At 37.9% G+C, this 13136-nt stretch overlaps 1 protein-coding gene across 5 annotated transcripts in view; it reads right to left on the bottom strand.

The window, feature by feature from the left end:
• PIAS1 (protein inhibitor of activated STAT 1) overlaps positions 1-13136 on the bottom strand; it is a 113596-nt gene that overhangs the window by 5315 nt on the left and 95145 nt on the right. For all 5 annotated transcript variants that reach the window (XM_043523208.1, XM_043523207.1, XM_037911541.1 and 2 more), the window contains 7 exons: positions 11684-11789; positions 9615-9688; positions 4147-4307; positions 2597-2727; positions 2025-2202; positions 416-558; positions 52-89 (listed from right to left, as the gene is read on the bottom strand). In XM_043523208.1, the coding sequence (XP_043379143.1) occupies positions 52-89; positions 416-558; positions 2025-2202; positions 2597-2727; positions 4147-4307; positions 9615-9688; positions 11684-11789 (831 nt within the window). The remainder of the gene's footprint in view (positions 1-51; positions 90-415; positions 559-2024; positions 2203-2596; positions 2728-4146; positions 4308-9614; positions 9689-11683; positions 11790-13136) is intronic.

Raw genomic sequence — 13136 nt, 5'->3', positions numbered from 1 at the left:
GATTTACTTAAAACTAACTTATGCTGCATTACTAATTTTTCTACAACTTACCTGATTGTCTCCTGATAGGAAAGGGAAGAAATCTAATCCTGTGGAAAGTCAAAATAAAAAGGTTTTCAGTTTCTCAAGAGAACGTTGCCCTTCCCGCCCCCAAAATCAAATAATTTAACCAAAGTGTGGATGATCATGAAATTTAACTTTTAGTTATACCAAGACAGTGAAGTACAGTGTGTAGGAGAGATTAAGTGTTTTTATCCCTTCAGATAAGAGTTAACCTGAGTTACGCATAGAATTATCTTCTATGAGCCCCAAAATAATATTTTGTATGACTGGACCACTAATCAATTGTACATTTACACTGCTTCACAATAGCGTGAACTTTTTACGTTCAATTCAAAGCAATAAGAAGCCTAACCTTGTAAATCATAAGGCATAGGTGTCATGTGGAATGGATGCCTGTAGTCCTGAATAAGTGATGTATTCATGTAACTTGTGTCAACAGCAGGAAGGCTTGGGGTTCTTGAAACGGGAGATGCTTGATGGGGTAGGTTTAAAATGCTGCAAAGGAAAGAATGTTTTTCACACTTTGTAAACGTGTTTGGTTTAAATATTAAAACAGTTTGAAGAGTGCAAATTCCTGCTTGTGGAAAAAACAAAACCCAAAATACCAACACATGCATCATACAGAGCTTTAAAAAACAAAAAGTTAGTCCTGAAGAAATCATTCAAAATGTGGCGTGCATTACAGTAAAAGCACATGTCGCTCAGGCAAAAGACATATCCCTGACACCAGAGGGGACAGCCCCCGCCAAATTTCAAAGCCTTGTTCCAAAGCATAACGGTCTAGAACGTTAAAAAATAACAGTTTTAAGAAGTTTTTTTACAACTGGGGGCGGGGGGGAGACAACACATTTTTCCTCTAGTCTTGCTCTCAGAAACGGCTCAATCATTTGCACAGAAACATAAAACAACAGATATCTGCATGGAAAATTTCAGCCCACATGGTTACATTTTGTCAAAGTTATAAAGATATGAAAACAGGTCTTATAACGGAAAGTGTTAGGCAACTTTAACTTTAGTCAGAGGTAGCACTGCCTATATTAATAAAAGAATGAATAGCCATCACGAGTCAGGACAAAAGGACCTGAGGATTTAAGAGTTGTTTGTGTGTGTGTGTGTGTGTATATACACACACACACACACACACACACACACACACACACACAGAGTTAAAAGCCTGCATAACATCCCAACAATTATTTCTATATGCTACACAAGGCATTTCCTATGGAGCAACAGCCAAGGAGATCTTAACAAGACTCACATGATCACTGAGTGGCTTCAGTACTGGGATACTAATCAGAACAATGGCACAATCCCTTTGTATAGACCCAGTGTTTTCATCCATGCATGTTTTGCCAGTTCTGCTCTATTAACAGCATCGCTATTTATTTATAGCTGGTTATTCTGGTATTCTATACTGCTACTTTGCTGGTGGTAGTCTTTGGCAAAAACAGACAATACACCCACACCACACTATGTAAGTTTCTCATACTGCTGTTGTTCTCAGTTGTGTACTTTGTTTCCACTATTCTCTACTAGCACAGATTAATTTCCAAACCTCTCAAAATATTTGTTTCTTCAACTACACTAGCTCAAGACCTTTTTCAATGGTTTCCTTTTTTGTCATAGGTCAGTTACAAAAATGGCTTCATCATTGTACTGTGTTTTGTAGTAAAACCCACAAAGTTCATTCAGCCTGTGAAGTTGCAGCAAGACAAATCTTCACTTCTGCTAGCAGACCACCATCTTTTTAACTCCCAGTCTTTCTGTGAGTTATAAGCTACTGAGATCAAGCCATAGTTTGTGGTATCAAGTTCTTTTGTAATAAACTCAGTTTGTAATAAACTTTGAATAGTGAACTTCCGAGGTGCAATTAAATTTCATTTGAAATTTGTTTTCACCATTGCTTGTCGTGAACATATTTTCATCTTAACTAAAAATAGTGCCCACTTTATTCTTACCCCTTATTATTTAGTGGTGATGCAGGAGAAATGGAAGGACAGCTCCTCTTGGCAGACGGTTCCTCCTCCTCCTCATCTGAGGAGCTGTCTATGGTTAGATCAATCACTTCTACTTTCTTATTTTTATTTGATTGCTGGTGAGAAGACACTTGATGATCCAAAGAAGAACTTATGCATCCTACAAAGATTTAAGAAACACACTAATTATTCAAGCCATAATTTATATTGTACATGCATTACAACGAAGACAAACGTCACTTGGTTAAATTAAAATTATACATGCTTGCCATAAATAAAGCTTAGAAGCCAACAAAAGTGAAAAGAAAACCAGATTAAAAAGCATTAACAAAGCTTCAGAAATACAGACAGGCTCACATGGATGTTAATGTTACTCAAACATCTTACTTCAGTTTCATCAATAAAAAGCTACAGCTACACAAAGGGAACGGGCATGTTCCGTTGTTCATAGAATTGTAGTACTCTTTTAGAAACAAACTCACATTTTAATATTTTAAACAATGTGGGTAAACAATACGAGATTTAGTTTGTACCTTCAAAAATTTAAGACTTACCATCAACTCCATTATAAGACGCAGTTACTTCTTGAACCTCCTTTTTTGATCTCATGGGAGCCCATGACCCGTCCTCCTTAAACTGAATTTCATCACAGTCTGTGCAGTACTTCAAGATTTCCATAAACAACCTGTGAAGCAAAAACCTTAATATCCATCTTCAAAAAATAAAAAGGAAATGGAGAAAAACTTTATATTAGATTAAATTAAGGTAAATTAGAACCATTCTTTTGAAAGGATTAGTCCTATTTGAGAATTTCAGGCATTTCTCTCTCCTCGGTACAAGTTCTCAACAAGGAAACTGAAATGTTAAAATATTACTTAAAATAACAACCTGCACATTCACTTAATGATACAGTAGAATCTCGACTGTCCAAACCTCAATGTGTTGAGCTCCTTGTTGTCCAAAACAGGTTCGTGCCCCACTATGTATATTAAGATGAAAATTCCCCTATTTATCCAAATTTAGTCAACGACTTCCCTGACATTTAGATAATCAAGGATATAATGTATTTTCTAGGAATCCAAACATTTGGGTAACTCAAATGGACTCTAGTACATTGCATCAAGAAATGATGCACAAATTGACAAGTAAGTACATTTATCTCAAGGCAAAACAGTGAGGAACAATCGCTGCTCATAACTACACACCCCAATTTGCCACCGTAACCATCAGTTGCTTGTTTCCCTTAAGATTCCTTCCACTATGGATGGAGTAATGTTAACAAAAAAATTAAACACAAAGCTTCTTTAAACTGACTGTGAACACAGCTGGCCTAACCATGTACGAAGATGTCTGAGGGGCAGCCATTTCTGAAGCAGGCTCTCAGAAATTATTCCATCTGTAAAGTGGACAGGGCCACTGCGTAAAATGAACAAAATCCCTCAAAAGAGGAGGCCAGAGGGCAGACAATACTACTCTAAGGAATGAATTTCCTACTGACTGTGCAATTAGCTCTTATTTCTGTAAAATAATATTCTATGTTGATCCCTACTGCTGAGGGATAAAATCTAGAGGAAGGATTAGGAGAGAGGATAGTTAAAATAGCATAATCACCTTGATATATCTTCTTTACCAACAGAGCTATGGATATTAGCTTTTTGGTGACTCAAGTGTATCAATCCATAGAGATTCACTTTGGGAAATACGTTTCAACCTGGGAAAGAGTGATCCTTCCCAGTAATTAAAATTAAGCTTTTTCTCCCGAACAGAACCACATGATAATTTCCTCACTCCCCCCAGGACACACACACTGCTTTTGGAGAAGCAAATTCCTGCCCAGGTGGATTGGGATCTGAAGAACTAATGCTGAGCACTGAATCCATATGTGGCAGGTGTGCACAGAAGCTGGTGCTTGCTTTCAGTGAGGTTTTTAGGTTCTTTGGGGGGTTTTTTAGTAAGTAGCATCAGGGAAATAAACACATGTAACAACTCCAAATGTAGAATGTGCAAAAACTTTAGATAGGAATGTCTGCTTATAAACTATTCCCAGACACGGTATATCGCAATTACAAATTATGCACTGTATTTTGCTCCAAATGTTACTTACCCATCAATAATGAGGTGTTCATAGGGAGCCTTCTTGTCACAAACTGGACAAACCCAAGTAGGTTTCTTCTCATTCATCTGAATGTACAGAGTGGCATCAAAACACTGCAGATGTGAACAAGTCAGGGCCCTACATGGGATAATTAGCCGCATTTTCCCAAGCTTTAGGAGGAGGAAAAAAAAAAACAAAAAATGGTTGCCTCTTTTGAAAAACAAACGTTCATCTGTTTTAACCACGAAGATGCAACTGTGCTAGAGTTCAGTTTCTAAACATTAAGTATTTCAGGAAATACAAGTTCTGATTATTATATTCAAGTCACACACCTTTGCTCTGTCTTTTCTGTGTACCGATAGCATAGTGCTACTGCAGACAGATTTTTTGTAAACAAAGTTCAGTCATGGGAAATGGAAGACCATTTCATTTTTATACTCCTGGCCCAAAATGCAAAGTCAATTTACCTTTAGTGTTTTAGACTAATAAATATGAAAAATAATTATTCTCCCTCACTGGTGTACTGGAAGCTACAGCTAATTTGCCATCCACTACCACCACACCTAGTCTCTTTCAGCACTACAGAGTATCTACATAGCGTGGAAGACTATATAAGAGATGACGAGGTTCACTCCCAGCCTTTGAGACAGGAAGTGTCTTTTTATTCTGTGTTTGTTCAGCACCATGTGGCTCTGCTCCATCACTGGGGATCCCAGCCAACACCATCCTCCAAATCGACAACTGCCAACCTGAAGTATGTCCAAAATGGAAAAATCTACTCCAAAAGAACAGTGCCTAAGCAATGTAGATGATCACGCTCACACAGCATACTACAGGAAGAGAGCGCGCTCAGCCTAAGATTTAGACAAGAAAAATCTTGACAAAGAAAATACAGTCCAAAACCAATCCAGAGCCTAAAAATATTCCAGGCTCTCCCATTTAAGTAAAATACCTAATGGAACTGTTTGCAGGATGTTTCAGAAACTACATGGTCATGTACACTCCTAAGAGGCAATACAGGACTAGCGCCACAGGGTGGCACTCGCTCTCAAAACATCAGCGAAGCTAAAAACACCAACAAAAGAGAACAAAGGCTCTGCTTGCAGTGAACTACTTCCTTCCCAAAGCTTCTCCACAGCAACCTTTAAGCAGCGTGAAATACCTGCTTCCATTCTCAGCAACATTCATCCATACAGTAGTTTCTAACCCATATCTTTATCTTGTTTATTTTTCTTCCCTCTGGCTTTCAATCACTAACACAAGTCACCTACAGATGGGAGGGGAGTCATACATCTCCCAGAGGAATATGCAGTAATGGTAGCATAGAGATCAGTCAGCAGGAGGTGCTATGCATGCCATGTGTTTGGCAACCCTTCCCCCAATACCCATGACCAAGCATATTATTTCTTTCACACAGTACTAGTCCCCCTGATCCATGTCTGTTCTAAATTCATATCTCCCAGATGGTAGGTCAATGGCTCATTTGTCTTTTGGGCACAGTACAATTCACCAACTACAATCAGGATCATGATTAAGCATGTTGGAAACAAAGACCTTTTGTTTCCCAGAACCTGGATGCTTAAATATGATGCAAAATAAAAACAATAGCAGCAGCAGAGCAGTGACACAAAACTCCCCAGGAAAAAACAGGTTAACAAGTATTGTAAGAAGCTTTGCGGTGTAGGACATTGAACTCATTCTTAAATACATGACACCAAATAATGCAATGCCACACACATCAAGTTTTCTTCTCATAATACCATTACCACATTACACACAATTTCTGAACACTAGTTAAGACTTAATAGGATACCTAAATACAGTGTGTGCAATGTGGACAAGAAATGATGGTCTCATTTCCCAGCTTTACATGAAAACTTATTGGGTTAGATCCTTCAGTTTGGCCAAGCTGTGTTCATGTTACTAAGGTAAAAGATGCAGAGGGGAGGGAAACTTAGATCATCTTTACACACCACATAAAGGAACAATACAGGGTTCAAGTCCAATATTTTTGGCTACAGTCTCACATCATTTAGCCTAATACATTGTAAATGCATATAATAGAGTTATCTTCACAATAAAAAGAGAAAAACTAAAAAAAAAAAAAAGGAAGTTTAGAATTTGCAGAAAATTGTAGAACCACAATAGTTGCCAGATTGGGGGGGAGGGGTGTGTGAAATTCATATCAATTATTTACTCCTTTCCTCAAGGCTGGGGTTATTTCTGGAAACACACACATGGTCTTTCAAACTTCCTCATGCAAACTGTCCTATCAGCAGCCTCTTTGTTGTTGAATCCTGGGTCAGCTCCTTCCAGGTCCTTGCTTGAATTTCACAAAGTTGGGATAGGGCTTATTTGCAAAAGCAGCTTACAAGGAAATTCAGAACATATTCAGAGGTGATTTTTCAGCCTCTTAGAACCTTTATATTTTTCTCCTCTCAAATTTAGGGCCCAGCCCTGCAACCTTTATTCATGCATGTAGTCCCATTTATTCCCTTACAACTACTTTCATAAGCAAGAATTGGGATAGCTCAGTGGTTTGAGCATTGGCCTGCTAAACCCAGGGTTGTGAGTTCAATCCTTGAGGGGCCATTTAGGGATCTGGGGCAAAAATTGGGGCTTGGCCCTGCTTTGAGCAGGGGGTTGGACTAGATGAGCTTCTGAGGTCCCTTCCAACCCTGATATTCTATTCTATGAATCACTCCTGCAAGTGAGGGCTGCAGCATGGGTCTTTTAGCAGCCATTTTTCACCATACCATGCTTTACATTCTTTGGTTCTGGTACTTGAATTACTGGAGATTAAGAACACTTAAAAAAAAAAAAAAAAAAGATGAGACTTTACTCTCAAAAAGCGAAGAGCTTTTCTTCAAACTTTCCAAAGGAAAATTTACCTTGGGTCTGAGACCAAGCATTGACAGTTTCTGGGAAAAATTTCTTCAGGGAACTGAAAGTTATGTATTAGCAAATGAGAACAAGGGTTTTGTCATAGAATTGTGTTCAGGACCATGAATACTATGTTATTAGTCACCATCCCAGTTCATTTATATTGCAAAAGCCACTTTACAGGACACAAAGGAAGATATGGTATCTGTCCTTAAGAACTTCTGCAATGACAGAACAATGAAAGAGGAACAGTGAAGCACACTGAAGGATGACTCCCAAAGCGTGTGCATGTTACATACACATCACCAGGATGATACAGAAAAATATGCCTAACATATTCTGTTCTAAACCTTACATTTATTAGAAGAGACTAGGCTTAAAGAGAAAGAGGTAGCATAGACTGCGATAAAAACCATTCCACAAGAGCCACTTCTCAAAGCTCGGTTGGGTATTTCATTTATATTTCACATCATTAAAAACTTAATTTTTCATTTCTGCATTAATTTTAATTCAGCTATCTTTAAGCTTGCAGCCATGGAGACTGCCTTGCTCTAAGTCCTTCCTGCTCTAATATTAATTCATCTGAACCAAAACTCAGACAAAGAGCAAACATTTAAAAGCTCTAGCTAAAAGGACAGATTACGAGACCCCAAGTTGCAAAAAAACCCTCTTACTATTCCTATACATAAAAGAAAATACCTGTAAGCTTGTTTTTCCTAGATCAATTTCTAGGTATGTTTAAGAATAAAACTGATGGACTGTTCTTTCCCTCTATAAATAGGGGTAAATAGGACAACAAACCGATGTATTGTTTTAGAAAACTGGTCAGCAGGAAACCAAAACCAAAAGGTTGCAAAAACTATTAAATTGCCAAAAGTGCCAATGAAAGGCAATCAGCTACTACTGAAGTAAACATCTGTGACTCCAAAAGATGCACCAGGATTTAAGTGACTGAGCTACTATATTAGCACTGTTAACGCCTAAAAATTAGACAGTTCCTAGATTTAGTAAACGAATCCCTATTACTGCTTTTCATTGGAGCCTAAGTAGTCTTTAGCTTTAGGAAATAAGAGCATTGTACTTACAGAATTAAACCATGACAGCACAGTACTAGTACTTCCTAAGGTAATGAGGTTCCAACAGTACGTAACAAAAATTTAACTATGCAAAGATTCAACAAAATCAAGTTACTCTAAAGTTAATAATATTATGTATACAAGAGTGTTCTTGACCGTTACATTAATACATTATTTGTATTACAACTCCCAAACTCTTAAGAACAGGATTTCACTTTTTATAAAAGCAATACTCCTGCACTCTCTCTTGCTTAATAAAAAGAGTACTTTTATCTGGTGACATAAGTGTTAAATACTATTATAGCTAATATGTGCCATACCAAAAAGCCTTAAGAATGAAGATTAAATATCAAAATATCCAGCACAGCTATAAACATATAATAATCTGCCTAACAAATACTTTTATAAAAAAGAGTCAGCAAAGTGAATTGTGTTCTTTGCAAGGTGGAGCTTTTTTATCCAAAAATATCTTTCCATTGTCAGAATCCAAGAGGCCATTTAATAACCTTACAAATAAGCCCCAATTTTGCCAGGCAACAGAGTAAGTAGCAAAGTCAGCTTTATTCTTGAGAGTCACATTTCAAAACTGAAAACTTTCAGCATCACGCTTGAGTGGATCTAGACAAATCAGGAAACAGATGCATCCTTATTCTTGACACAGTTTAAGTTTTAGCTGCAATTAAGACACTGTTGACCAAAGACAGAGCACACAGTAATGAAGAAGTATGTTACATTTCATGGGAAAACTAAGGGTATGCAGGATGCAAAATAAAGTCCATAACAATTATCATTCATACTGTGTAATTCAGCTGGTGATAAGAACTGTAATATTTACAAACTATTGTTTAATTCCTCTTCTTTTCCAGCTCCTTTCACCTCTGGTAACAGTTTAATAAATCTGTTTTGATTAATGTGTCTGATCTCATTTCCAAATTCCAAGGGACTAATAACTGAAGTCATTTGTGAGTTACACAGGTTGGTATGGGAAGCAAGCAACCCTGTCTATTTCAAATTTTGCAGCAACCTTTATTTGCTTAAAATGTCCTTCGGACTATTGATTCTTTTTTTAAATTGAAAACAATAAAACCCTGTAATTGAAGCGTACATACATACCTATCAACTTCAGCTCCAGGAATTTATCTCTTTGGCTCCAGGAGCCAGTTGTTGGTGTACAGGTATATGCGGGTACATTCATCCTATTGCTAACAGTGGTTGTACCATGGCCAAGCACCAAGAAGTTAAGCTACGTTCAATATCTAGATAAACTATCCCCTTTTAGGACCCAACCCATCAACACTTAAAGGTGATTAACTTAAAGCATTTGCATAGCCCCAGTGAAGTGAATGGAACTATTCACACACTCAAAGTTAATCACGTGCTTATGTGCTTTGCTGGATCCCAAACTCACAGAGTTAATATATAAGTGAACACAGCTTTTAACTTGCATTAAAAATTGTCCCATAACAGCCAGTTCAGTCTCATCAGAACCAACTTTGCAGGAGTTACTTTTATACTTACTGGACACAGAAGAGAAACTCTTAAACTGGTTGTAGCTATTTCACTGTCTGGGTCTGCAGTCAGTTTCTCTTTTACTGCCATTTGAAGGAAGAAGAAAAAAGAAAAAACAGAGAAAGGTTTGTTATGCACACTTCACCAGGATGATGACAGTAATACACATGCCTAAAACAATCTGCTTTAAACCTGCAGTTTGCCATGTCTATTTGGAATAAGCAACGTTGATTATATTGTCCCAAACTCCTGCAGTCTGTAAACCTGAAGAAAAATATTCATGTGTGCATGTGTAGAGTGTAGTTCCCATGCAGTTTCTACTCTCCTAAAACTTCAGTGGAACACCATGAAAGGAGAAACTTCTTAAACACAATATTTCATTTCTAAAAAAGAGTTTCTGCATAAAAATACTAGATTTTTATGGGTAGGCAATTTTAAAGTGATAAGCTCTCTAATAAAGCAATATCAAGTTCTTTGGTCAACTGCCGGATTTAGGCACATTAAAAAAAATAATTTGTTAAATCCTGCATGTAGGCTTGCAACGTCCTGCCTCTTTGAAATAGGTATTAGGGGCTCCAATGATTCAAGGGAAATGCACCACGGGTTGCAGAATTGATAGGCAAAAGGAGGAGCATGACCAGGCAGGCACTCGTATAGAATTAGTATTGTAAGGACTGCAGTCAAATATAGGCCCTAGCTCCTCCCTTGCACCCTCTATTTTTGTCTATAAAAAGAGTTATAAAAAGTAACATAGCTGAGATTTAAATGCAGAGAAATCAGGCAATTCCAAGTCACAGTTGCTACATGAGCCTTAGCCGCTCCTTCTTAGTGGGTGTTTCATTAATGTGTATACCTTGTAAGTGCAGTGCGGCCAAGCTTAACACAAAGTCCTTGAGAGGAGGAGACAAATGGCTCACGAAACTTTGTTGGGTTGCCTGATTTTTGTGCCCTTAAATCTCAAATCATAATGTTACATTAACAGAGTTTCATACACATAACTGTTCAATATTATTTTCGTACTTGGCATTTAGTGGTGTCCTAGTCTATGTAGGTTCTGCTACGGTGTTCATCACTGTAGTACCTGTGTACCTTCCAGAAGTAAATGAAGCAACATGACTAAGTTCTGTCACATGTTTGCTCCCTCATCCTCTCCTTGGGAAGAAATCTGCACAGCAGCGTATTCTGTTGTTTTTTTTTAAGTTAATTACACACACACACACACACACAGAGCTGTATCTTTGCATTAGAGAAGGCAAGATCAAGGAAACACACCTTGCACTTAGCCCAGAAGGTGATGAGGTTTGGGATGGTCCAGTGGGGGAAGGTCATTCCACAGTCTTGGACCATCCCCCAGTCAATCACTGTTTCCTGCACAGATGAGCTTTACCCTTATTATGGAAACTTCCATTGTGCCAGGGGAGCTAAGTTGTCGACCACGGTCAACGTATCAGTATGTTGATATCAGGGAACATCATCAGCCACTGAGTTCACATTAGGAACTCTGAGCAAAATGCCAGGTGAAATTAGTTTACTGTTTTTTAACAAATTAAAACCGGATTAGTTGAGTGGCCAAAAATTCTCTTGCATTTTTACTCTACTGTGGCAATGGTCTTACCGGGCTGGCTCATAATTCAGGCAAAGGCCTTTGATTACTCAGATTTAGACTGGACTTCAGTGATAGCCATCAATGGAATGAATGGATTCTAGGATTCTCTCTTTTTAAAAGAAAGGTTGGAGAGTTCACTATATTTTTTTCCTGCGAAGGGTGAATTAAGCAATGATAAGTATTTGGGGGGAAAAGAAAAGGCTAGAGTTGCAAAGTTACACCATGGGTTGCGTGGAAGCCTGAAAGAGCAGTAACTATCACAGTAGTACAGTGATACAGAACAACCAACAAGTCTGATAGTGAAGATTTAGTTTCTGAAGGGATCAGGAGGTTTTTCCTTATTCCTGTGGCTCAAAAATTTAGATTTACAAAAAGTAGCCTCGAGTATCGTACCAGAGGCCAGGGCTAAAAATCTTCTTACAAAAGCTGTTTCTTTATATTTAGATCAAGAATTTGAATGCATCAGACATACTTAGTGCTTTAGAATGATCAGGATTCCTTATTCCTTTTGCTCGCAACCTCTGTAGTAACACTGTAGAAGACAGCTGTTTTACAAGATAAACTGCCATAGAATAATTCTGGAAAACAAACATATAATGAAACAACTCAGCTGATATAATCAAAACAACAAAGAATCTGCATAAACACCATGTAAAATTTATAATCTCTGTGATTATGTGGACCTAGACTTCAACCATAGCTACAAAATGGTGGCATAACTTTTTCAGACTAAAGAAAATCCATTGTGTCTATGTTCTTAGTAGGTACTAGGAAGTTCTCAGGACCAGGATTTTATTCTTTAGTATAGAAGCAGCACGGCGAATCACAAGCTCCATTGAGATTAGAGCCAGGTGCAAGGGAAGTTATATATTCAGCTATTCCACCACCACACTTATCACTTTTCTCAAAATTTCAAATCTGCAACTTGGGGCATTTCGTCAACAAGCAATTTATAAAGGATAATTTCATATCAATAGCATTAAGCCAAAGTGCAGTACTGCACACACATTTAAGGGAAAAAGTCATGTCAAATTTGGTCTAAAGTTCAAGTTTTGAAAAATAAGCTTTTATAAAACTTCAGACCAGTAGACATGCTTCCATGAACATATTTCATTTAACTGCATTTGAAACAAGTGGTCTTTTAAAAACCAAAAAAACCAAAACAATCCAAACTTTGCATTCTGTGCAGTGTTTACAACCCAATCTCTACAAGCAGTGCCCTGACACATGAGAATCTGAAAGGGAAGTTGATTACTGAACCCCACACCTAGTTTTATTGTTGGAGCCAAGAGAACAAACTAAAACTGTACAGTTGTGAAGATTTTAGATTTTTAAAGTTATCTGGGGGTTTTCATATGAACAATATCATATCATAAGTAAGTACACTGTCTTTTTTAAAAATAGGATATGAAACCACACAGTAAAAGCAGAAACCCCAAGGACAAAAAAAATTGTGTCCTCATGTTGCATGGCAGGAGCACATTCAAAACCATCTGGTACAAAATTTACTCTCTCTCTCTAAACTTGAGCACGATTCACAATTATTTTTTTAAAATATAGAATAGTCAGGTTCTTTTAAATAGTCTGTCACAGAAAACACATGCTAAGAATGTTCTTTGTGGGCAATCCCCCACTTCTGGATTCATAAGCCATTCACATTATTTGTTTAGGATAATGATAAATATGAGAAAGAACTTCAACAATAGTTGGTAGGTGGAGAGGGCTAGAGGGCTCCCCCAAAAATGTATTTTCTGAGCCACCCCAAGTCCACGCGCACACCCAGCTCAGCAGGAAAAAAACCACATCTGACTGAGCCAGGGCCAGAAACAGGCTGGGGAATGGTGTAGCGATGGCCCTGCCTCAGTGCTGGATTCCTGGCAGGCGGAGCTAGATTCCTCAGCCCCAGCTGAGAGCACTGGCTCCCA

The sequence above is a fragment of the Chelonia mydas genome, chromosome 10, assembly GCF_015237465.2.
Source record: "Chelonia mydas isolate rCheMyd1 chromosome 10, rCheMyd1.pri.v2, whole genome shotgun sequence".
Lineage (NCBI taxonomy): Eukaryota > Metazoa > Chordata > Testudines > Cheloniidae > Chelonia > Chelonia mydas.
The sequence above is the reverse complement of the archived record's forward strand: the minus strand, read 5'-3'. Positions and strand labels throughout refer to the sequence as shown.